The sequence below is a fragment of the Micropterus dolomieu genome, linkage group LG17 (genome assembly GCF_021292245.1).
Source record: "Micropterus dolomieu isolate WLL.071019.BEF.003 ecotype Adirondacks linkage group LG17, ASM2129224v1, whole genome shotgun sequence".
NCBI classification, from domain to species: domain Eukaryota; kingdom Metazoa; phylum Chordata; class Actinopteri; order Centrarchiformes; family Centrarchidae; genus Micropterus; species Micropterus dolomieu.
The window spans coordinates 24,285,899-24,308,124 of record NC_060166.1 but is presented as its reverse complement, the minus strand read 5'-3'; the positions used below and the strand labels follow the sequence as shown (position 1 = coordinate 24,308,124).

General features: G+C 41.9%; 1 protein-coding gene across 4 annotated transcripts in view; it reads right to left on the bottom strand.

Moving 5' to 3' along the window:
- ppp1r37 (protein phosphatase 1, regulatory subunit 37) overlaps window positions 1-22,226 on the bottom strand; it is a 47,803-nt gene that overhangs the window by 3,070 nt on the left and 22,507 nt on the right. For all 4 annotated transcript variants that reach the window (XM_046073031.1, XM_046073032.1, XM_046073033.1 and 1 more), the window contains 9 exons: window positions 16,928-16,973; window positions 16,637-16,737; window positions 9,281-9,400; window positions 6,755-6,905; window positions 6,474-6,629; window positions 5,582-5,694; window positions 2,724-2,865; window positions 2,461-2,627; window positions 10-1,780 (listed from right to left, as the gene is read on the bottom strand). In XM_046073031.1, the coding sequence (XP_045928987.1) occupies window positions 10-1,780; window positions 2,461-2,627; window positions 2,724-2,865; window positions 5,582-5,694; window positions 6,474-6,629; window positions 6,755-6,905; window positions 9,281-9,400; window positions 16,637-16,737; window positions 16,928-16,973 (2,767 nt within the window). The remainder of the gene's footprint in view (window positions 1-9; window positions 1,781-2,460; window positions 2,628-2,723; window positions 2,866-5,581; window positions 5,695-6,473; window positions 6,630-6,754; window positions 6,906-9,280; window positions 9,401-16,636; window positions 16,738-16,927; window positions 16,974-22,226) is intronic.

Sequence of the window (22,226 nt, the reverse complement as noted above, 5' to 3'; positions counted from 1 at the left end):
GTCACTCACCATGCTCCATCACACAGCTACCGGGCTTGGGGATTTCAGCTTCGAGAAGATGGAGGGAGAACTCGGGCTTCAGGCCGTTGGGAAGAGCTGAACTGGACACCTCCTCCGGAGCCTCAGCAAAACACTCGTCCTCGTCTGCGGAGCTCTCATCCGGTGAATCCTCCCCCTCGACCGGGGACACAGACCCAGTGGAGGCAGGCTCTGGACTCTTTGAAGTTTCTGGAGGATTTGAGTCCAGAGCTCCACCCTGAGTGACAGATGGTGCTTGTTGATCAGTCTGGACAGCGAGAACAGGCTCTACTTCCTGTTCATCTGCCTCTGTTTGCTGCTTTGGACATGGTTCCTCTTGGGTTTGCTGGCTGTATTCTTTCTCTGTTAAACTGGGTTTTTCATCTTCTGACAAGTTAGCTGGTGTGTCTTGATTCTCCTGTGGTGGAAGTGACTCCTCCTCCTCTTCTTCTTCTTCTTCCTCTGTTTGGTTCAGTGCCTGGGTCTCCTCTGATGCACATGCTAGGTCATTCTGCAGCTGTTCAAGGTTAGACGTTCGTGGCTTCTGCTGCGTTTCTGCTGCAGTGATACTAGTCTGGGTTTGCCTCAGTTCATCTAACTGTTTACACTCTCCTTCTGTGCTATCAGGGGACATCACCCGTCCCTCATCTTTTATAAGACCTTCCTCCTCTCCTTCCTTTTTCCCTTCTACACAAGTTGGCGCAGATTGTGGGCTTTCATTGCTATCTGTTACCTCGTCAGTGAGCGAAGATGCCGTAGCCTGCACTGATGAGGAATCTGAAGGCAGAGCTGGTGCTTGTTGACTTGGATCTGTCGCTTCTGTCTGGTCTAAAGTGCTAGCTGTTACATCTTCTGTGGGTTGACTTGTAGGCTGTGGCTCAAGTATGTGGGTCTGTGTTGTATTTGGTGCGGACTCTACGTGTGCTACAGGACTTTGCTCTGCCAGTTTACAGTCTGTTGACGGAACAGGTGAGCACTCCTTCATGTCCTCCTGTTGTGTTTGCGTAGGTGTTAGAGATGAGGGCAGCGTCTGTGTCTGCTGTGTTGTGGGTGCGACTACAGGCTTCTTTGAGACCTCTTTAACCTGGCTGGGAGCTGCAGGTGCATTTATCTGAAACTGTAGCTGCTGCTGCTCAGGGGGGCTCTCCACTCGAGTTACCATGAAGATCTTATGACCCCTCCCTGGACTAGAGACAGATATACAGCGACCAGGAGATGGAGGGGTGCCGGAAGGAGCTGCGGATTCTCTGACGGTGATGCCGGATATGACACTTGGCCCACCAGCAGGTGAGGCAGATGGGGAGGAGGGTGTATGTGAGGCACTGAGGACGGGCTGTGCAACAACTGTCTGGGTTTGAGGAGCAGTCTGGTTTAAGCGAGTGGAGTAGTTTGACGTGGAAGAAGACTTCGTTACTACCTCCTCTTCCTCATCCTCTGTGTCCGAGTCCGACTCCAGGATCACTTGAGGAACGCTCATCTCAGAGCTCGCTCCTGACTGGCTGCTCGTCTGTGCTTCATTTCTTGTTGTTTCACCTTCTATCACTTCCTCTCCCTCTTTCTCCTCTTTGTTCCCTTTCTCTTCTGGCGCTGGTTCCTCCTCTTCTTCTCTGGTCCCGTCCTCTGTGGCAATTTCAGCCATGGATGCCGAATGCCTCATGTTCTGCTCTGTTTCCTCCTTCTCCTTAGCCAGGATAAAGTTCCTCTTGCAGCCATTCTGGATTTCAGCCAGCAGGGCGCGCTGTGTCTCAATGAAGCTCTTCACCTGAGACACAAAACAAAACAAAAGAAGTCTCAAAAATGTAAAAAAACCCCGCAAGAACACCAGAAATAACAAAGCCAAACCCTGCAATGACCTTTTGAGCAAGTACCTTCCTTCCGTCTTCTGTTGAAGTCTGTAAAATAATCTTATTTTCAAAACACAATTTTCTTTAAAAGCTAGGGCTGGGAGCGCCCTGGTGGCCCATGTCTCTCTCTTCCCTCATTTCCTGTCATCTCTCCCCTGTCAGCTATCTACTAGTGTTATTCTGTATTGTAGTTACTGTGAACGAAGCCAATGAAAGGCCCAAAACCACGGTTGCATTAGTCCTTTTAATACTTTGACTTGTCTACCCTGTTTGTAGCCCTACTGAAGAAATACACCCTAAAAACAGTCCAGGGACATCTAAATAATTTAAATAATTTCTTCAAACAGCTGGGCCGATGGCGATGGCGCACCGATGTGCCATCGGTTTATTATTGTACAATAATGGAGCAATATGGCACAGGAGAACAGGGGTATAGACGATTGGTTTTGGTCTTAGATTGACAATAAGAACAATATATGCCTACTACTGCTTATGCAGACACCAATGAAGGATAAATGTCCACTTCCATTTTGGACTATATTCTGCCCTTTACCTGCTCTCCTTTATCCCCTTCCCTGTGCCTTGTCCCCATGCTCACAGTTTCTTTCTTGGGCTCCCGGTCAAGGTCGAGACGCAGCAGAGAGGTGTTGACTTTCAGGGCGAGCGACAGAGCCATCAGTCCGCCAGTCTTGATTTCATTCTCTCGAAGGTCGAGACGCAGCAGTCTGGGGCTCTCGGCGATGAACTCAGCCACGGCCACAGCTCCTATAGAACACATGAGAGAAAGAAACGGGAGTCAAAACATGCAAGACAGCAAAACATCCTGCACAAACACTGAAGCAGTGGTGCATGGGTTCCCACCTTCGCATGACAGTTTGGTAGAAGCAAGGCCCAGTCTGAGCACAGAACGGTTGCCAATCAGTCCGTCTTTCAGCTTATGGATGCCTTCGTTACCCACCGAGTTATGGCCGAGGTTCAGAGTCTCCAGACTCTGGGTGCATGGCTGAGGGAGGGAGAGGACAACAGAGAAGGCATTTCTTTAGGTATAGGAGCGTGCAGTTACAGAACCACATTCATTAAAAGAAGCTGAAATTTTAACAGCTGGCGTTTGTCTGGGGAAACATAAATATGCTTCAGTAATGAGATGATTCACTGTGATTATGCTAATATTAAGTGTAAAATATCCACAATGTGTTTCATGGTGCTCATGAAACCTGTGTATTATGAATGAGCCAGTAATTCCCATTAGACTTAAATATTTAATGTACATTTTATCTTTCTAACTACAGTAGGGCTGCTCGATTATGGCAAATATCATAAACACAATCATTTTATCAACATCATGCATTTACTGAACTTTTAAAATCGAATCCTTTTATTGTTAAGTAATTATATATGAAATACCACAAAGATCCCAATTAGCCCATGAAATCAGACATTGTTTAACTTTAAATATGCAGTGTCTCCCCAGGGGTGACTTGCTTAAGTGGGCGGATGGGCTGCTGAGGGGCTCCGTGTGTGTGGGCTTAGCAGGTGACAGTAAACTAGTAAGCTGATGACAACTTGTTACATAACTCTGTCATTAACCGTAGTGTTCTGTCGGGGGATGCAGCTACTTCAACAAACAGTGAGTAGAAAAAGCATAAATGAGTATAAATAATATGTAATTTTTAAGCTATGAGTACAGGAAGTCTGCAAGCCCCTATGCTAATTTATGCAGTGTAAAATGCAGTACGCTAAAGCTAATGATGGCTTACAAGTTATACCAGTTAAAACCCTGGCCATCTTGGCTTGAGCTGAACTAAATATGTCACACCTTGGCTGAGAGTGAGTTTGGGCTTTTAGGAGGAGGCAAAAATGCAACACTATAAAGGAAAGGGGTGCGCCGGATTTATAAACACAAGACAAAACAAGAGCATCATTGCAAAACGAAATGCAGCACAATAATCGGTTTATCTGGATTATCTTGTTTTCATGATGTTGGAAGCCAAAATTGTAACAGAAAAGAAAATTCAATTCACTGCAGAGCTCTAAACTACAGTATGTGTTTAAACAGTAGCTTTTTCAGGGCTTCTGTTTCGTCACCGTACAGAGTTTGACATTACTGAGAGTTTACAACTTAAAGCTAGGGTAGGCGACGTTGGAGAAACAAGCAAGAATCAGCTACATTTCGAAAGTACATCCAACAGAAAAAATCCCACCCACTCCCTTCAGGCCTCCACTCCAAAACACATTTTGAGCTAGTGCACACAGGTAGACGTATTACAGGCATGACAGCCACATAGTATATACAGCCTTTTTTTTTGTCAGAACAGCAAAGACTCCTTCCATTTATATGTAAGAAATCTCCTTTTCTCTATACAACAATCTTTTTCTTCTTATACTGGTTACTGTTAAATGCCCAACATTTACCATCTCATAGCATTGTGGTAATCAAGTACACGGTGGTTATCTCCAGGGTTATTAATCAGCAGCCATGGGACTTTCTTTGTGTGTTTTAGGCCATTTTTGTGTGTCCTGCACAATCTCACAAGCCTCAGTAGCCTCAATACCAGCAGGTAGATTTCTAAGAAGAGCTCAACAACGCAATCTTTTATATTCCAAAAGCAAAATCATCATGTATTTCTAAAAAATACGAAATAAGTAAAATCCTTAAAGTCTCCCTGATCACTCAAAGTCCTGATTATTTTTTACATCTGTTTAACTGCTAAGAAACAGAAATTAAATTAGCTTATCATGCCTTGAAATACCTCCCAACCTCCATATAAGGACTTACTTTCATCTGCATAAGCTCTCTTTGTAATAACACAAGTTTCTTACAAGTGACACATTAGATGAACTATACAGACACACATATAGATGGACAGTAGCAGTAAATAATACCAGTAACTCTTTATACACAAACCCTCGTTTATGAAAAATAATCCGATTAAAATGAAATAAGCAGCTAAATTCTGGGTTAACAAATACGTTTTTATATTATATATTGAGTCAACAAAATTAATATAATTTCAAAACAGGCGATAAACTGGTAATAATGTGAGTAAGAAATGTGCTGCAGCTCAATAGAACATCTGAACATTAAAAAAGTTTGCTGCTGTGCAAACGCTGTGGCTGTAATAACTCATACATTAACTCAATACATTTACACACTGTAGTGCTAAAACAACGAGGGAACAATGAGTGCAAAGACAACGCTATCGTTCAACAACAGACATGAGACCAGTGACTTTATCAATGGAGTATCAGTGAAAGACAGCTGTGAAATTAAACCAAGAAGACAAAATGGTGCGACACACAGACAAGCCTGACGTCTGTTCACTCAGCTAGATATGACGTGCACAAAATGTCAGGTGTATTAATGAGGAGCTTACGTGGAAATATCCAGTCATATCAGATCCACACAGCACATTAATCTCTCACCTACACACCTGTCACTCTCAAGTTTACACAAGGAAATAACAGCGGATTGTTTAGTAAAATGCAAATGTGACTCATTATTCATCTAACAACGATACAGTAAATACAAAGATCTTTATCTTATTTGTTTTAAATAAGATCGAGGTTAAAATACTGCTTGCAAACTTTTATGTTCACATGTTTAACTAGGAAATACTCCAGTGGCTACAGGTGTACTGCGGCTGGTGGTGGCTGGGCAGATTGCAGAATGGCTACCTGCTAAAAAGCAGGCTAGCTTTATTGTGTGTCTGTGCATGTACCAGTGCAGCAGCGAGGTAGCCCATGCCGTTGTGTGTGAGCTGGTTGTTCCATAGCACCAGAGTGACGAGGCCTTTCCTCTGCTCCTTTAGTCCTTCACACACGTAGGCCAGACCTGTGATGACAAACATGGACCGACACCAGTACAGAGAATAGTTAGTACATCTGTATTTAGACTAAAGATCAAGATTAACAAAATATCATATCTGTTTGCAGATCTTCACTTTTCACATAAAGCATGTTGTAAGTTGTCCTAGTAGCAAGAAGACCTATCTGTTTGGGTCATAATTGCCAAAAAACTGTTGCAGTCTAAATTCATCTTGTAAAGCTAGAATGAGTTTAGTGTCATGTGTGCATCTATTAAATCAAGTATAAATGGGAAAATACAACATGTGGGGGTGGAAAGCAAAGCAAAAAATACTTGGATTAGCTCATTAGTCAAGTCTGTAATACAGACCTCCCAACAGCGATATTTAGAGTGTGAGAGCTGAATGAAATCAACATAATAATCTTTACCAACTTTTGTTTGCTTCCTGGTCTGAAGAGTAATTTGATTTTAAATGAAACCACATTATCAAAACATACCAACGCTGGGATAGTGTTTAAACCAACTATCTTGACGAAGATTAGTTGCTTTACTGGTTTGTATTGGCCAGTATGCCATAATATTTTTGTATGTACACATGGCCATATGCAGATTATTACATGTATTTAATTACTTAATCGGTTTCGCTACAATGGGGTAATTTTCCCACAAGGACCAGTAAACATTTAATCAGAGTTTATGAATACGTATTGGAGGTGCACGTACAATAAACAAATCTTTTTAACAAAGTATTCCCACCTTGAGAAAACATACAAGACCATAAAACAATCATACTACTTCATTAGTACCAGAGTCTAGGATGTGGTTGTTGCGCAGGTCCAGGATCTGTATGTTGTAGTTGAACTTGAGCAAGTTGCCAAGTTGGGCTGAGTCCTGCAGGCCATTGAGCTTATTATCTGCCAGGTACAACTCCCGCAAGTTCATATTCATCTTGAGAGCCGTAGCTGTCCAGGAAAATAAATGATAAAGGAAGGTGAGGGAAGAAGAGGGAGATGTGTGTGAAAGAAGAAAAACAAAATATCAGCAACAGAAGGACCCGTCACCTCCCACGGCGCTCTGCCCATCTTACCCAGTAACATGAGCGGTCTGCCAGACAGGCTAGAATTCTCCAGGTGGAGGACGGCCAGGCTGCCACTAATCCTGAGCGCCCGTGCTACAAAGGGAGCCGAGTGGTCCAGCAGGGGAGTGTTACGTGCATCCAGATACTGCAGAGAGCTTGTCTGGGGGGGAAATGCCAACAGAGATATAATTCATTTGGTATGCTTGGATAAAACGGCACACACCCAAATCAGAAATGGCATTCAAATAACACAATTATAAAGGCATAATTACACTGGTTAGATGTGGATCTTGAGATGAGGTTGTTTTGTGGACATGCAAGCAGATTTCTGACATCTGGCTAACACACAAAAACACATTTTCCACCTCTGCATCCTCATAGAGATACCTTTGATCTTTAATCCTAATCCAGTAACGCTTTTGTTACATGTGATTATAGCTGCTGAAGTAAACTGATGTCACCAGCTGAGAGCTTCACCAGACTCACATGGATATAGTTATCCTCAAATGGGCAGATGTGAATGACAAAGATGGCGTATATGCAAAAAGCCTCACCTCCCGATTTCAAGGACACGCACCGTCAAAGCATTAGTGCATTAAGATCTATTGAGCTTTGCTGAAATAAGCTACCATGACTTTATTTTGGCAAGCTACGACACAGGAATATGTGTGTGTGTGTTGTCTGGAGGAAGTTCTTCATTAGTCATCAGACACCACAATGCTTGTAGACAGAGGAAATGTCTTTTGTTATAAACCCTGATCAGATGACAAATTAGCTTCTCACATAGTCATAGTTGTGATTACAGTACGACTGTGGTGCTCATAAAACTTCACTGTAAAGTTCACTGTATCATTAGTAACTGTGATTAAGAATGAGATGTTTTCCCCTCTAGGAGGGTAAGACAAATAAATAGGCCACGGTATTAATAATAAACACAGCAAAGTAATTTGTGGCTTGGTCAAACAGATTAGTGTTGATCACTGCGGTACACTGCCAGGACAGGCAGTGAACCTCAGCCGAGCCGAAATATCCACAAACTCCACAATCTAGTAAAATACACACATATGGAGAAAAGTCCTGGGACACCCCTGTCCTAATACCTTAGTTAGGGGCTGTTATTTCATGGTGTGGTCTTTGTTAAGGGAAATCTTAATGCTACATCATACAATTTTAGACGATAGTTCTTCCAACAGTTTGTGTTTGGCCTTTTCCTGTTTCAATATGACAATGCCCCTGTGCACAAAGCCAGCCCCATAAAGAAATGGTTTTCCCAGTTTGGTGTGGAAGAACTTGACTGGCCCGCACAGAGCTCCAACCTCAACCCTACTGAATACCTTCGGGATGAACTACAACGGAGCCGGGCCCTCTCGTACAACATTAGTGTCTGACCTGACAAATGCTCTTTTGGATGAAAGGGCAAAAATTCCCAGATTAAATCTTGAAGAAAGCATTCCTACAAGAGTGGAAGCTGTTAAGGGGGGCCCGACTCCATATTAATGCCGATGGATTTGGAATGGGATGTCATAAACGAAATGTGTAGGTGTCAGTTCTTTTGTCCAAATAGTGTACATATACAAATTAAATTGATGGATTTTTTTCATTCATCGTTAATTTACAACATTTGGTTTAGGATATGTTTGTTACCTCCATCATCTCACACTTCCTCTTACACCTTAAATTATTATGCAGTATAGAATAATACAAAAACTGTATGAAATTGTGATTTTTACGCCCTTATTTCTCTGACACACAATCAACAGTTCCTTCACATGCCTTGTTAGATAAAAAAACTGTTAAAACTAACCAACAGCTGTTTGTATCCATGTGTTTTCTCACATATATTGCTTGAAAGTGATGTATTCATGTGTTTGCCTGGCAACCCATTTGTATTCTTAACAGTAATAAGTGATGACTGACGTCAAAGTGTACCATAAAAGGTCAAAGACAAGACTTCGGAAGAGCAAGCGAGGAAAGGCCAACCCTTATTTCTGGGTGCTGACAGAAATCAAAAGCGCTGCACGAAGCAAGTTCCCCCAGAAGTAGAGGGAAAGATCTGAGTATAAGTCAGTAGTATTTTAGACTAAACACCTTCTTTACTGGCCAGACAAAATGCCTAATGTTAAATATTGCACAGAGTTTGGTCTTAAGGCCGAAGAGCTTTCTCAATGCAACAAACAGAAGACTCCCATGTAAAAGAGACTGTGTCTCAATAAGGGTTTAATAAAAAAAACAAAAAACACACTCATCACACTGTTTTATTTTTCCAAATATTACTTTTATTGTTCTTCTACACAGCCCTCTTTGAGGAAAGAAAGTCTTTCTCTCGACACTGCCATTGTCCTGTTTATTCTGTCAGAGTTCAATCTGTAATCTCTTTAATATTATTATTTATACTGGTGCTACACTGTGGAACAGCCTTCGATCAAATACCAAGTTGACGAAAACAAGAGGGACTTTTAGAGTTTTGGCACTATTTCTATGTAACTTCTTTTTATTTGTTATGAACATTTTTATCCTTTTTATCTCATCTCTCACCTTTCTCATCATGAGAGCTGCAGCCTGCCATCCCCGCGTGCCGATGTGCTTGTTGAAGGAGATGTTGAGATGTGTGGCCGACTCGTAATACTCAATCATGTCAAACAGAGCTGACGCACCCTGAGAAATACAGAGAAAGAGAAAAGGAGAAGTACATATTACCATTGTGGCATTTCAGATTAAAATCCAACAGTTTAAAACAAATCTCATAGTCGGTCACAGTGAAAAAACCCTAAAAGACACAAGATATAGTCTAAAGCAGCTGTAGTTGCCATGTTAACAATCCCCCAGGACAGGTAAGACCTGCTGAAGTGTTTCCATGAGGGCCACAGCTGGGAGTGATGAGACACCTGTCTGGGTAAGTGTCTACAAGTTGCAAATGAAAACATCTGTGAACATGCGAAAATGAACCGACTGAGTGTAACTGGCGATTATATAAATTTTCGACTGATCTGCAATTACTTTCTTGATTATTTGAATATCGAATCAATTGTTTTGCCTATATAATATCAGAAAATGAAATGAAAATGCGGTTATAATTTTTTCCAAAAGAGTTTTTTGCTTTCCTGTACGACGCAGAAAAGCTTCAAATCCTCACATTCGAGAAGCTGAAAACAGCAAATGTTTGGCGTTTTTGATTAAAACATGACTAAAGTGTGTTTGATTATCACAATAGTTGTTGTTAAATTAATTGTGGCAGCTCTAGATTATTCTCATTATAAATTAATCCACATTTAACCAATAGTTTGTTCTACAAAATATAAGAAAATTGTGAGAAGAAACGCCCATCATGACAGACCAAGGAGACGCCTTTAAATATATATATATATTTTTTTACCAACAGTCCAAACCCCAAAATATTCAGTTGAAATGGTGTAAAACAGACATTCATGAAAGGTTTTACAGTTTTGCTTGAAAAATTACTCAAAAGTTTAATCGAGTATAAAAAACAGTCGCTGATTCAAGCAGTCAAACAGGTAATCGGTTAATTGACTACTCATTTCAGCTTTATTCTAAAGACAATGTGAAGAATTCCATTTATTACAGGCTGAAAAGTTGTGTAAAATTATCAGTGTATTAAAATCATAGGGCATGAAGCACTGTTTGGTGAGGAGCAGATGCAGGACTAAAGTGAAATGTCAGGTGATGCAGTGTGAGGCCAAAGTACACTCATATGACCGGAGTGTTTTAATCTCATTTTGGTTTTGGTAGTGCTGCAGGAGTGAAGTATGTGAATGTGTTGATGAAACTAGCTTTGGCTGGTTATTTTGCTTTTCCCCCACAATTTGCTTTCATTACATAATAAGTTATTAGCATATTCTTACATAAAAATTAGCTACTGGGTCTTTAGCTCTCATGTGTGGATTCTGTGCCCGTCATGTCTTTCACTTTGCAGCAATTAAAACAAAACTTAAAATCACCAAAATCAACAGACTGGTGATGATTTTTTTGTTCCTGTGTTGCCAACTGGTGGATTTGACCCGGCGATTAAAATGGTAGTATGAGCGTATGATTTTATCTTCTACTGAGGCTGATTAGATGTAACAAAATCAGACAGGCTGTTGTGTTGAGTCTCATAACCTTTTCCCCTTTGTGTGTGTGTGTCTGTGTGTATACTTGGAGACATTACTGAGTATATACAAGTGTGTTTATCTACAGGGTGGGGGAAGATGAGTCACATCCATTCCAATATAAGCCAGCCTGTGTTAATGCTCCACATGCGTGCTCCTCCCCACGCTTCTTAAAACAATTTTTTCTCCTTTCATCTTCCCAAAGCATTCCCAATAAGACGCCACTACTGCAGATATGAGGCTCCGCCAAATCAATTCATCTTCTGTACGTTCTCCCACTTTAAAGATGAACCCCTCTTCTCACTTCCCTTTTTGATTTCTTTTCTATCTCACCTTCCTCCATTCTCGCCTCCCCATGCAACACCTGACCATTTTTATCCTTTCAGGTGCTCATTTCCTCTGAGCCCAAGGCGAGACGCTTCAGTCTCAGGCCTAGATGCTGCTCTCTGGTGAGTCAGAAGTCACTGACTTATTCAGCTACTTCATTCACATTTCCGGGACAGTGTTACATGTTGGGTTAGGAAAAATGCAAACGTCACTCTGCATTTGTTTGGATTATGTGATGCTCTGGTGCGCATGTGCGTGAGTGTCTAAGCTGTGTGTGTGTATTTTCTAAAACAAAGATCTGTTATAAAAGTATATGTACAATATTGTCCATGAATGGAACAGTTTGCATTTAGCTTTGTTTATAAATAACTGCTGGATTCCACAGGACACTGCTGCATCACGTTGTAGCTGCGACGTGGTTTTGTTCCGCCCTCAGCGCAACTTCATATCCCACTGGAAGTGTTTCAGGAGCGGAGCATTTTTGTCTTTTGCCTGTCTGTGCTTCTACTACTGGGCACAGCTCCCTGTGACCTGTTTATATCCCATCCTCTACACGGCTTCCCAACATCAAGAAGCACAGTGTTTTTGCCTGCCTGATTTTGCTTACTTGCTCAGATTTTGTTGATTTGCTAATTAGTCCTTGTGCTTCTACCATGGGTACATAGGCTACGTTGTTAAATATTTTCTTTTGTTGACTGTTTTAAGTGCGTTTATTGTTGATTTATATGATTTGTATAGTACACAGTTTTTTTATTATGAAAAAAGACTGAATTCTCTATGCCTGACGTCCGGCCCGGTGCAATTTTTGCCGGCTTCCGTCTAGAATGGCTGCAATCAGCTCTGGCAGGCACGTGGCAGCCGGAACGCGATGCAGCCGTGCCCGATGGGATCCATCCTTAAGAGAACCTGCATGGCCTCTGTTCATGTGTACCAATATTTAATGACTTTATCCCTAATTTGAGAGCACTTGTGCTTTTCAGCACTGTGTGTTCAGTGAACAATTCATGAGAGATTAAGGAAGACTGAATGCCCTCATATTATGGATATTATGGTTATGCAACAGTGTGGTCCATTGCTTATTTTTGTTGGCTTCCTGAAATAATCCATTGTCATACTATGAAACCAAATCAGAGTTGCCATTGTCAGGTCACACTTCTCTTGATGTTGGGTACTATGTTTGACTGGTTGATGGTGAAGTAAACTTACACAATAAAATCTATCTAAAATCTGTTCCACTTTATGGATCGTGTTGAGAATATTCTCTGTCATAGACTTTATTTATTTATTTATTTTTTAAACAATCACGGAAAAATCTGAAGGCTGTCAATCACTTTGACAGATTAAGGGTGATCTACCCTAATGTTTAGTAATTTGCATGCAACACTGTCAAATAATCACATGTAGACCACCTGTAGTGGACCCTCCTACGAAAATTAGTTAGGTGATGCTGGCAAACTTGGAAGGAGAGTTAAGCCTAGTTCACACTACACGATTTTTAGCCCGATTTGCCGCTCGGTGAGCTCGGAAACTGTCAGGCTGTGATCGGGGGTAAATCAGAAGTTGATATGTGTGAACTACTCACCAATGTATCAAAACGGCTCCCCGACACATTTCTGACACATCGCCGACGTCTGCCAGATATCTAGCATGCCAAATATCTGGAAGAGTCGGCCGACTCAACATCCACATCCTGCCAATGAGAGCAGGCAGCTACTTTTTCACTGCAAAACACTTTTTACTCACCTCCATCTCACTCTGTAGCTCAGACAATCCCTGCTATCTGCGTGTGCTAATCCATTCTTTCACCCATATTTTTTCTGTCTTTATAATTGCTGTCTTTATAATAAAAAAACAACAGCTGTTTCATGTGTAGGTTCGCCTCATTTCCCATTTCACATTTCACGTGTGATTTCTTGACAAAACGTGGTTTGGAGTCGGGTGACACAGTCACTGTCAGCATGTGTAGTGCGTGACCCCCTGTCACTGATCAGTCACGTCGTGTGAACGCCACAATGACTTCAAGACAGTTTGCCGGATTTTTTTAAAATCAAAGTGGGGTAAACTCAGATTAAACATAAGAAAACACACACAAGGAGAAGGAGAACCTTCTACAGTTATTCAATCCCTCGTACTTTATAATAGAGCTTCTCACATGCTTCTGTGTTAAAATGAACCATGTGGAATTTTCAGGTTATTAGCCGTTTTTCCACCAGTACACTCTGTTGAAGCCTAAGTAATACGCTGAAAGGATTTCCTTCCACATAAAACATTATTGCTTACATTCATATTTACTTGCTAGCAGTCTTTCTTGCCTTTGTTGATGAACTGCTACACATTTTTTGGCACATTAACGCCACAAACTGTCGATAAGTGAAATATGTGACGATAAATACCATGCGACGGTACAAATGTGTCCACAATTAGAGATTACGCAAAACCGTTTCCACTGCGGGAGCTGTCCCTTAGTATCTATGCTACACTACACTATGGATACCTGCCTTTACATGCACATGAAGGTTAATGACATCCCATTCTTAATCACTAGGGTTTAATATGGAGTTGGCTCACCCTTTTCACCTATAACAGCTTCAACTCATCTGGGAAGGCTTTCCACAAGGTTAAGGAGTGTGTTCATGGGAATTTTTGACCATTCTTCTAGAAGCGCATTTGTAAGGTCAGGCACAGATGTTGGATGAGAAGGCCTGGATCGCAGTCTGTTCTAATTTATCCCATGTTTTATCCGGTTGGGGTCACAACTCTGTGCAGGCCAGTCAAGTTCTCCACACCAAACTTGCTGATCCATGTCTTTATGGACCTTGCTTTGTGAACTGGAGCGCAGTCATGTTGGAACAGGAAGGGGCCAACACGAAACGGTTTCCACAAAGTTGGGACTATGAAATTGTCCAAATTGTCTTGGTATTCTGAAGCATTAAAAGTTCCTTTAAACTGGAACTAAGGGGCCAAGCCCAAACCCTGAAAAACAACCCCACATAATAATCCCCCCTCTACCAAACTTTACACTTGCAGTCAGGCAAGTACCGTTCTCCTGGCAACCGCCAAACCCAGACTCGTCCATGGGATGGCCAGACAAAGAAGCGCGATTCGTCACTCCAGAGAACACGTCTCCACTGCTCTAGTGTCCAGCGGCGGTGTGCTTTACACCACTGCATCGGACACTTGGTGATGTAAGGCTTGGTTGCAGCTGCTTGACGATGGAAAACCATTCCATGAAGCTCTCAACGCACTGTTCTTGAGCTAATCCGAAGGCCACACAATGTTTAAAGGAGTATAGCTATTGACTGTGCAGAAAGTTGGCGACTTCTGCGCACTGTGCACCTCAGCATGCGGTGACCCCGCTCTGTGACTTTCTGTGGCCTACCACTTCGTGGCTGAGTTTCTGTTGTTCCCAATCGCTTCCACTTTGTTATAATACCACTAACTGCTGACTGTGGAATATTTAGTAGTGAGGAAATTTCACAAATGGACTTATTGCACAGGTGGCAACCGATCACGGTACATGCTTGAATTTACTTAGCTCCCTAGAGCAACCCATTCTTTCACAAATGTTTGTAGAAGCAGTCTGAATGCCTAGGTGCTTGATTTTACACACCTGTGGCCATGAAAGTGATTGGAACACCTGAATTCAATGATTCAGAGGGATGTCTAATACTTTTAGCAATATACTGTAGTGTATATATTCAGGTGAGCCCATGTAGCAAATCAGGGCGAGTTCCAACGTGCTATCCGCTGCCTCGCAAGGTAACGTTATTTGGGTAGCAGAAGCGCCAGTTGGCGCCTCTAAAGCCCCTTTTCCACTTCACAGTACCAGCTCGACTCGCCTCGACTTTGTTTGGTTTTCCATTGTAGAAAAGTTGTACCTGCTTCCAGGTATTTTTTTTCGTATCACCTCCGTCGAGGTTCCAAGTGAGCTGAGGCGATACTAAAATATGACGTGAAAACACAGCAGACTGCTGATTGGTCAGAGAGAATAATCACTATTCACTGCATCATCATTACGCGCACCAGACAGAGGCCAGCAACAGAAAGTTTTATATTTAAGTTTTCATATGTAATTTCATCACTAAATCCACTTCTGAGAAGTTTGGAGGTGAGAACTCAACTGTGTAGATTTTGAATATTGACAGTTTTACGAAAAGTGATGGCGGAACAAAAATGCGCTTGAAAGTTAAGGAGCTCCGCAAGTGGCGGCCTATGGGAGGAGCTCACGAGGCTGGCCAGCCACCCGCCCGCCCGCTCACAGAGCCCTCTGCTCCCACCGTCACACAGACCGCTGCAGCAACAACGGCAGAGGAAAACACAGCTGGAAGGTTTTCATACCACTTATCTGTCTTTACATTCTGAGTAATGTTGAAACGTTTTAACTTAAATAAAGAGAAAGCTGTGTGGGTCGCTGGTGTGTGTGTCGCATTGAACATTACGTCAGCAGTTGTGTGTGGCGTCGCTTTGATGACCTGCTACATTGAGGAGTACTATCTCTGGGTACTATCTGCAATGGAAAACGGAGCACGGCCAAACCGAGTCGAGTAGAGTTGAGTCGAGGCGAGTTAAGCTGGTACTGGTAATGGAAAAGCACGATAAGTTGATTTGCCAACTACTGCAGAAGAAGAGATTGATGAGAAAACGAGGAGGAAGATAAACTGTAAATACAGAGCAGGAGTTGTTGTTTTTGTTTGTATGGATGTTCCAAATAATCAAATGTGATAAAGTATAGCGCGGCATGGTTTTTTTAAAGCATCTCTTAATTGAATTTACAGAACAATTACTGTATCGTGATATACAATTATATATACTGTGATAGAAGATTTTAGCCATTCCCCTAAGTATAACGGTATAACAGAATAAACCATCTGCAGTTTTAAAGACACTAGTCCACCGTGCTGCTACAATTATCACAGCAGGAGATTAGGGCCTAGATCAATTTTGGGGTTAAAAGTTGAAAGTACTGACATGGCAGTGCCAGCAATAAACAATTGAGTAGCAATTTAAGTGACCCTTCCTACCCTAAAAGGATGTATCCTGAGTGAGTCTGGCTAAAAGCAGAGCTTGCGTCTGCGTGCGATACAGTACTGTACAGTATATTTAGATATCTGTGTGACAGGAAGTGGTCGGGGCCTGTATCCCTCTGCTCCACACTGCAGCACTGTCTCTATCTGTGTATGTCAACAACCCAAACCCCCCTAATGGTGTTTACACAAGTGGACATCTGGAGTAATCAGGAGGTGGAGTGTTTGTCATGGGTTTTCTAACAGTGCGTTAAGAGTGAAAAGAGGATCAGAGTGTGACTAAGGGCAGAAAGCAACAGTTAAGGGGGCGAACGATATGAGAAAGAGAGACAGGCATGAATTAAGGATGAAAGATGGAAGTATGCTATCTGCACTGGAAAAAATGAAGGCCGGAAATAAGACAGAGACAGATTTTAAAGGCAGGATCTTCTTACATCTTCATCCAGGTTGGTCTGCTCCAGGTCTATCACTTTAAACTGGACCCTCTTCAAAATCTCTTCCAGAGACTCACAAGCTTTGTAGTCCAGCTTCTCACCTAAAGACATACATGCATGTCTGGTCAATTAACCATTCTGCAGCAGCGCATTATATGTGCATGTTGCATGAAATAAAGTTGATAACGTTTTTAAAAATGTAACTCCCAATATGAAAAAGTCTTGGTATCTGTTGATTCCCACAAGTTATAGTGTTGACTATGACTGTCAGGCTGTTGTTTTGGTGCTTACCTTTTAGATCTAAGCATTCATTTCGCTGTGTCAGGTCCTTCAGTTCCTACAGAGACAAAAAGAAGCAGAATCAGTAGAGTTGAGTTTGTGCATTTGCCCTTTGCTTTCGCATGTACTTTCAAATCCCACAGGAAACAATTCAATAAATTAGTATTGTAGATAAAACCAAGATCTTGTTTAAACTGAGATAAACTGTGTTGGTGTGCCTTTGAGTTCTGGTATCATTGGTAAGTTTTAGTGGTCGACTGATATGGGTGTTTCAAAGGCCGATATTATAATTCATATAATACAGATATGAGGACAAAAAAAAATCATGTATAATTCCATTATTCCATGCAAAATACATGGTTATCTCAGCCAGTAATGTGTTGCTTTGGATGAAATTTTTATTAATTAATGAATGAAAGAGAAAAATACATTGGGTTATGATTCAGATTTCAGAACGTGACGGATGACGCAGTAAAAATTACGTATTCAGGACTTGATGCTGCTCAGCACCATTAAAGTGGGCTAACCCAGACCCATGGAAACGCAGCCTAAATGTGCCTTGACCATTCAAATGATAAGCTCATTTTATACGCCACTTTACTCTTTAAACCTGAGCATGTACAGCTGACTGCCTGTGTAAGTTAAACTTGACCATGGCATCTGTCCTGTGATGTAGTTCAACCCCACAGCATCACAGATCAAAACGGTGGAAAGAAATTTTACCTCTTGCCCTGGTAAAACACCCAACCACCCACAGAAACACAAAAACAGAGCGCTGCCCTCGAAACTATGTACCAGCAAATCCCTCTCTCTAGTTGACTGCCCGGCCCATTCAGCATGAACCCCCTAACCTCTGCCCTCGCCAAAGGCCACACTGGCATCTGTCTGTGTCTGAACATACCAATGTTAGTTTAGAGCTTCATGCCCTACTGCATGACTCATCAGGCATCAAAACCATGATGAAGTTATTTTACAAATGCCACATCCAAAAAGCTGTATCATCGTACAAACAGCAGGACACACTGTGACACAAAATAAAGCACTGCAGGAGACACAAAGATAATTCAGCTGTGAAAGATGACTGAACCATTCACTTTGGGTAGCAAAATATTAAGTATATAATATAAGTATAATCTCAGCATGTTTTGTAAAAAATGGTTTCATTCAAAATTCAGCAACCAAAAGCTGTTGTCGACAATGTAAACACAAGCAGAGACACATTTTGGGCAATTTAACAGCAAGACAATCTTCAACTACAATAAACTTGGGACACCTGTCAGTGAGAATGACTTTATCACTGTAAATACCTCTCTGACAGAGCTGCCAGAGCTCAAAATAGTGCATGACGCACAGTGTGCCTCTGCCCAAGTGGTGGTATGGATAGTGTGTGTTGTGGGTGGACTGCATTGGGCTACTGATTCCCTTTCTGATCTTGTTCATTAAATGATACCAATGACTCGTGCTATACTGTGCCTCTACATATAGTATTGTATATTATACGTTATATTTTTGCACTGTTCTCATTAGTGTGTTTTACCAGACCAACATGTATTATAGTCAAATGACCTTATGTAAAATGGATGTTCCAAAATGCACGGTGCATGAAAATGGGTCCTTCAGAGGACCTGATGACCAGGTTATACCTGTACCTCCTTCATAAATGATATGGTCCGGCCAAAATGACACGCTCAGAGTGTCTTTTTCAACCAACAGATGATAACAACAAAATAATTTGGCATTTTGGGAAATTCTCTTATTCGCTTTCTTGTCGAGACTTTAGCTGAGAAGATTGATGCCACTCTCATGTCTATTAGATGAGAAACTACAGCCGATTAGCTTAGCTTAGGACAAAAACTGGAAAACAGAGGGAAAGCTAGTCTGGGTTTGTCTGATTGTACAATATCCATCTACTAGCACTTCTTAAGCTCATGACATGTTATATCATTTGTCTAAATCGTACAAGAACTGACGTGTAACAACTACAATCCGCCTGTACAGTACAGTTGGTTATGTCTTTGGACAGTCTTTGTGCAAAGCTGAGCTAACCGCTCTAGCTTAATATTTACTGTACACACACTGCATCTTTTGATCTCCATAGCACACACTGTACAGACAGAAGTAATAGTGGTGAAGTTACCAAAAACAAGTCAAGACAGTGGTGTTTCCTCACACATCATCACACCGAGGTGTGGCTTACATAGAAAACAATAGGCGCAGTTTTTCCTGGGATAATAATATATTCAGGTTGCAGTGGCTGTTTCATGGGTTTAGATAAAGTGATTTGTAAAAACATCACCACCTGTAGAGAAATACCTAAATAGTGTCATGTGACACATCCAGACTTGATATGTAGACCAGAAATGCGAAATGGATTATGTGATACGGCGACTACAAATGATCCATCAGTTGTGTCCTCCAATTGTAGAAGGCTGCATTTCTCACCCAGATTTGGAAATGCCTTTGAAATAATTTAACAGTCTTTATCAATTGACATATTTGGCCTACGCGGCCTTTGACTGGTCTTAATCTGTCTGTGCTTAAAGCTCCATTACATTCAAGCCCTTGTCAAACAAGTTTACACACTGCTGATTAAGCCCATCACTGCCATGTAAACCTCTATTTCGAAGTATACCAAAAGATTTTAAATCTGGTGCCTGTGGCAACATTCCCACGCTGGCGAACCAGTAGTGATGCATTTACACCAACCAGCAAAGGCAGGTTTGCCAGAGCTGAAGGGGGGAGCAGCTGCTCCATGTTGCTGCAGCCCCTTTATTACTATTCCTCGTTTTTGAACTTTTGTCTACTTTAGACTTTATGTCATGAATTTCCCCTTTGGTGATCAATAAAGCCTTATCTTGAAGTGTTTGCTGTTGATGTACATGTGACGTCTGCGGCAAAAGAATCCATCCTTCATTTTAAACAGATATATAGCATACTCCTTATAATAAAACTACTGTATTCCACATACACTCACCGGCCACTGGTTGTTGCTGCTAGTCTGAGTTTTTCATAAACTGCTGATCTACTGGGATTTTCATGCACAACTATCTCTAGGGTTTACAGAGAATGGTCCAAAAAAGAGAAAATATCCAGTGAGCGGCAGTTGTGTGGACAAAAATGCCTTGTTGATGTCAGAGGTCAGAGGAGAATGGGCAGACTGTTTAGAGATGACAGAAAGGCAAAAGTAACTCAAATAACCATTTTGAACATAGAATTTGGCGTAAACAACATGAAAGCTTGGATCCATCCTGCCTTGTATCAACAGTTCATGCTGATGGTGTAATGGTGTGGAGGATATTTTCTTGGCACACTCTGGGCCCCTTAGTACCAACTGAGCATCGTTTAAACACAACAGCCTACCTGAGTATTGTTGCTGACCATATCCATCCCTTTATGACCACAGTGTACCCATCTTCTGATGGTTACTTCCAGCAGGATAATGCTCCATGTTACAAAGCTGTAATAATCTCAAAGTGGTTTCTTGAACATGGCAATGAGTTCAATGTACTCCAACTGCCTCCAGTCACCAGATCTCAATCCAATAGAGCCCCTTTGGGATGTGGTGGAAGGGGAGATTCGCATCATGGATGTGCAGCCGACAAATCTGCAGCAACTGCGTGATGCTATCATGTCAGTATGGACCAAAGTCCCTGAGGAATGTTTCCAACACCTTGTTGAAAGTATGCCACGAAGAATTAAGGCAGTACTGAAGGCAAAAGGGGAGTCCAACCCGGTACTAGCAAGATGTACCTTATAAAGTGGCCGGTGAGTGTATACTAAACTAGTCTAGAGCACATGTTTCTGCATATTCTAAAAAATTATGTGTGCACCCTCGCTGTGTGAGACACATTGCATACTTGGGAAACCACTTGTCCCTGGGGAAATTGCGGCAGCAGAAATGTGACACAAGGCTACGAAGTGTCCAGGTCTCAAGGCTCTTGTGGGAGTTACTGCAGAGCAGGAATTCAACATGCAGCTGCTAAATAGTGACCATTATTAACACATAGACACACAAACAACTGGCCAGAAATGTACCATAACCTGTGGGGCCCCTGGCACGTGTACAGGGCAAGTTGGAATTAATAAAGAAAGCATTTAGACTGAAAAAGGAAAAAACAGTAAAAGGATAAGCTCCTCTTGCAAACTCCCCTCTCACTGGTCAGCCATTTGGTCTGACTGGCTTGTTTATGTGGCTAGTTACTGCAAGGATGACGAAGCAGAAATGAGAGGGGGCGGTAGTGGACTAAAGACTACTGAGCTAGGGAGGGATGGAGAGAGGCCAGACATTGCAAACATAAGCAATCACAAAAAAAGCGGAATATGATGGAGGGAAGGAGGGGAGATAATGGGACACCTCTGTGATGACCGGTTTAGTCATCTCCCAGTGGAAATGTACAGAGACTGTAAGACAAAATAAAGCCCACAGCAGCAGCTTACCACATAGATGTGCATTTCAACAAGCAGCAGAGATGTTAACCAAACTCCTTTCTCTCAGCTGACCAGGCGTGTGGGGATTTCTTAGCAGGGTCTCTCGAATCACAAATGTGTTTCCATGTGCTACTCACGTCATCACTCACACATGGAGACACACATGCACACATACATATGTGCAAGGCTCCAGTGGAGAGGCCCAGTTAAGGGTTTATGAGTGTGTGCTGCAGTGACTGTGCGACAGAACAAACAGGAGAAAGTGCTAATGCGTCCCTGCTGCAAAGGCTAGCACTGCCAACTCCTCCGTCCTGTCAATTCTACTAGAGGGGAATTGGTATGATGACATGACAAGAAACAGACACTCATATGTTTACATACACACAGTTTTATCAGATCATGATAAAACTCATGGCTGGGGCTGTTATTTCCCTAAACAGACCACCAGGTCTTTATTAGACATAAGGTCTCATTTCAACAGGCCATTATTTCATTTGACACATTCACATAAAATATGTTGCTTTTATTAGGCATTGCCATACTGCCAGCACTCATTTTAACTCTTGGGCAGTATACCTAGTAGTTCAGTCGAGTATCAGTCTATGCAAAAAACTGACAATTATACGGTCAGTTTTATTGTCACTCCCTCAGGCCACAAAGGAACAAGAAACCAGAGAGTAGTATCAGGTTTCCAGTATCATTAAGACTGGGTGATAAGCGGACAGGAGTTTACATTTGCTTAAGCAGGAGGTCAAAAGGCCTCTTTGTTTCCGCTGCCCATATCGTCTCCCTTTTCTGCTCTCTGTGACAAAAATACATACCACATTCAGTAGAAACAACTCCCACAGAAGGAAAAATTTTAACATGTTAACAATCGCAGCAC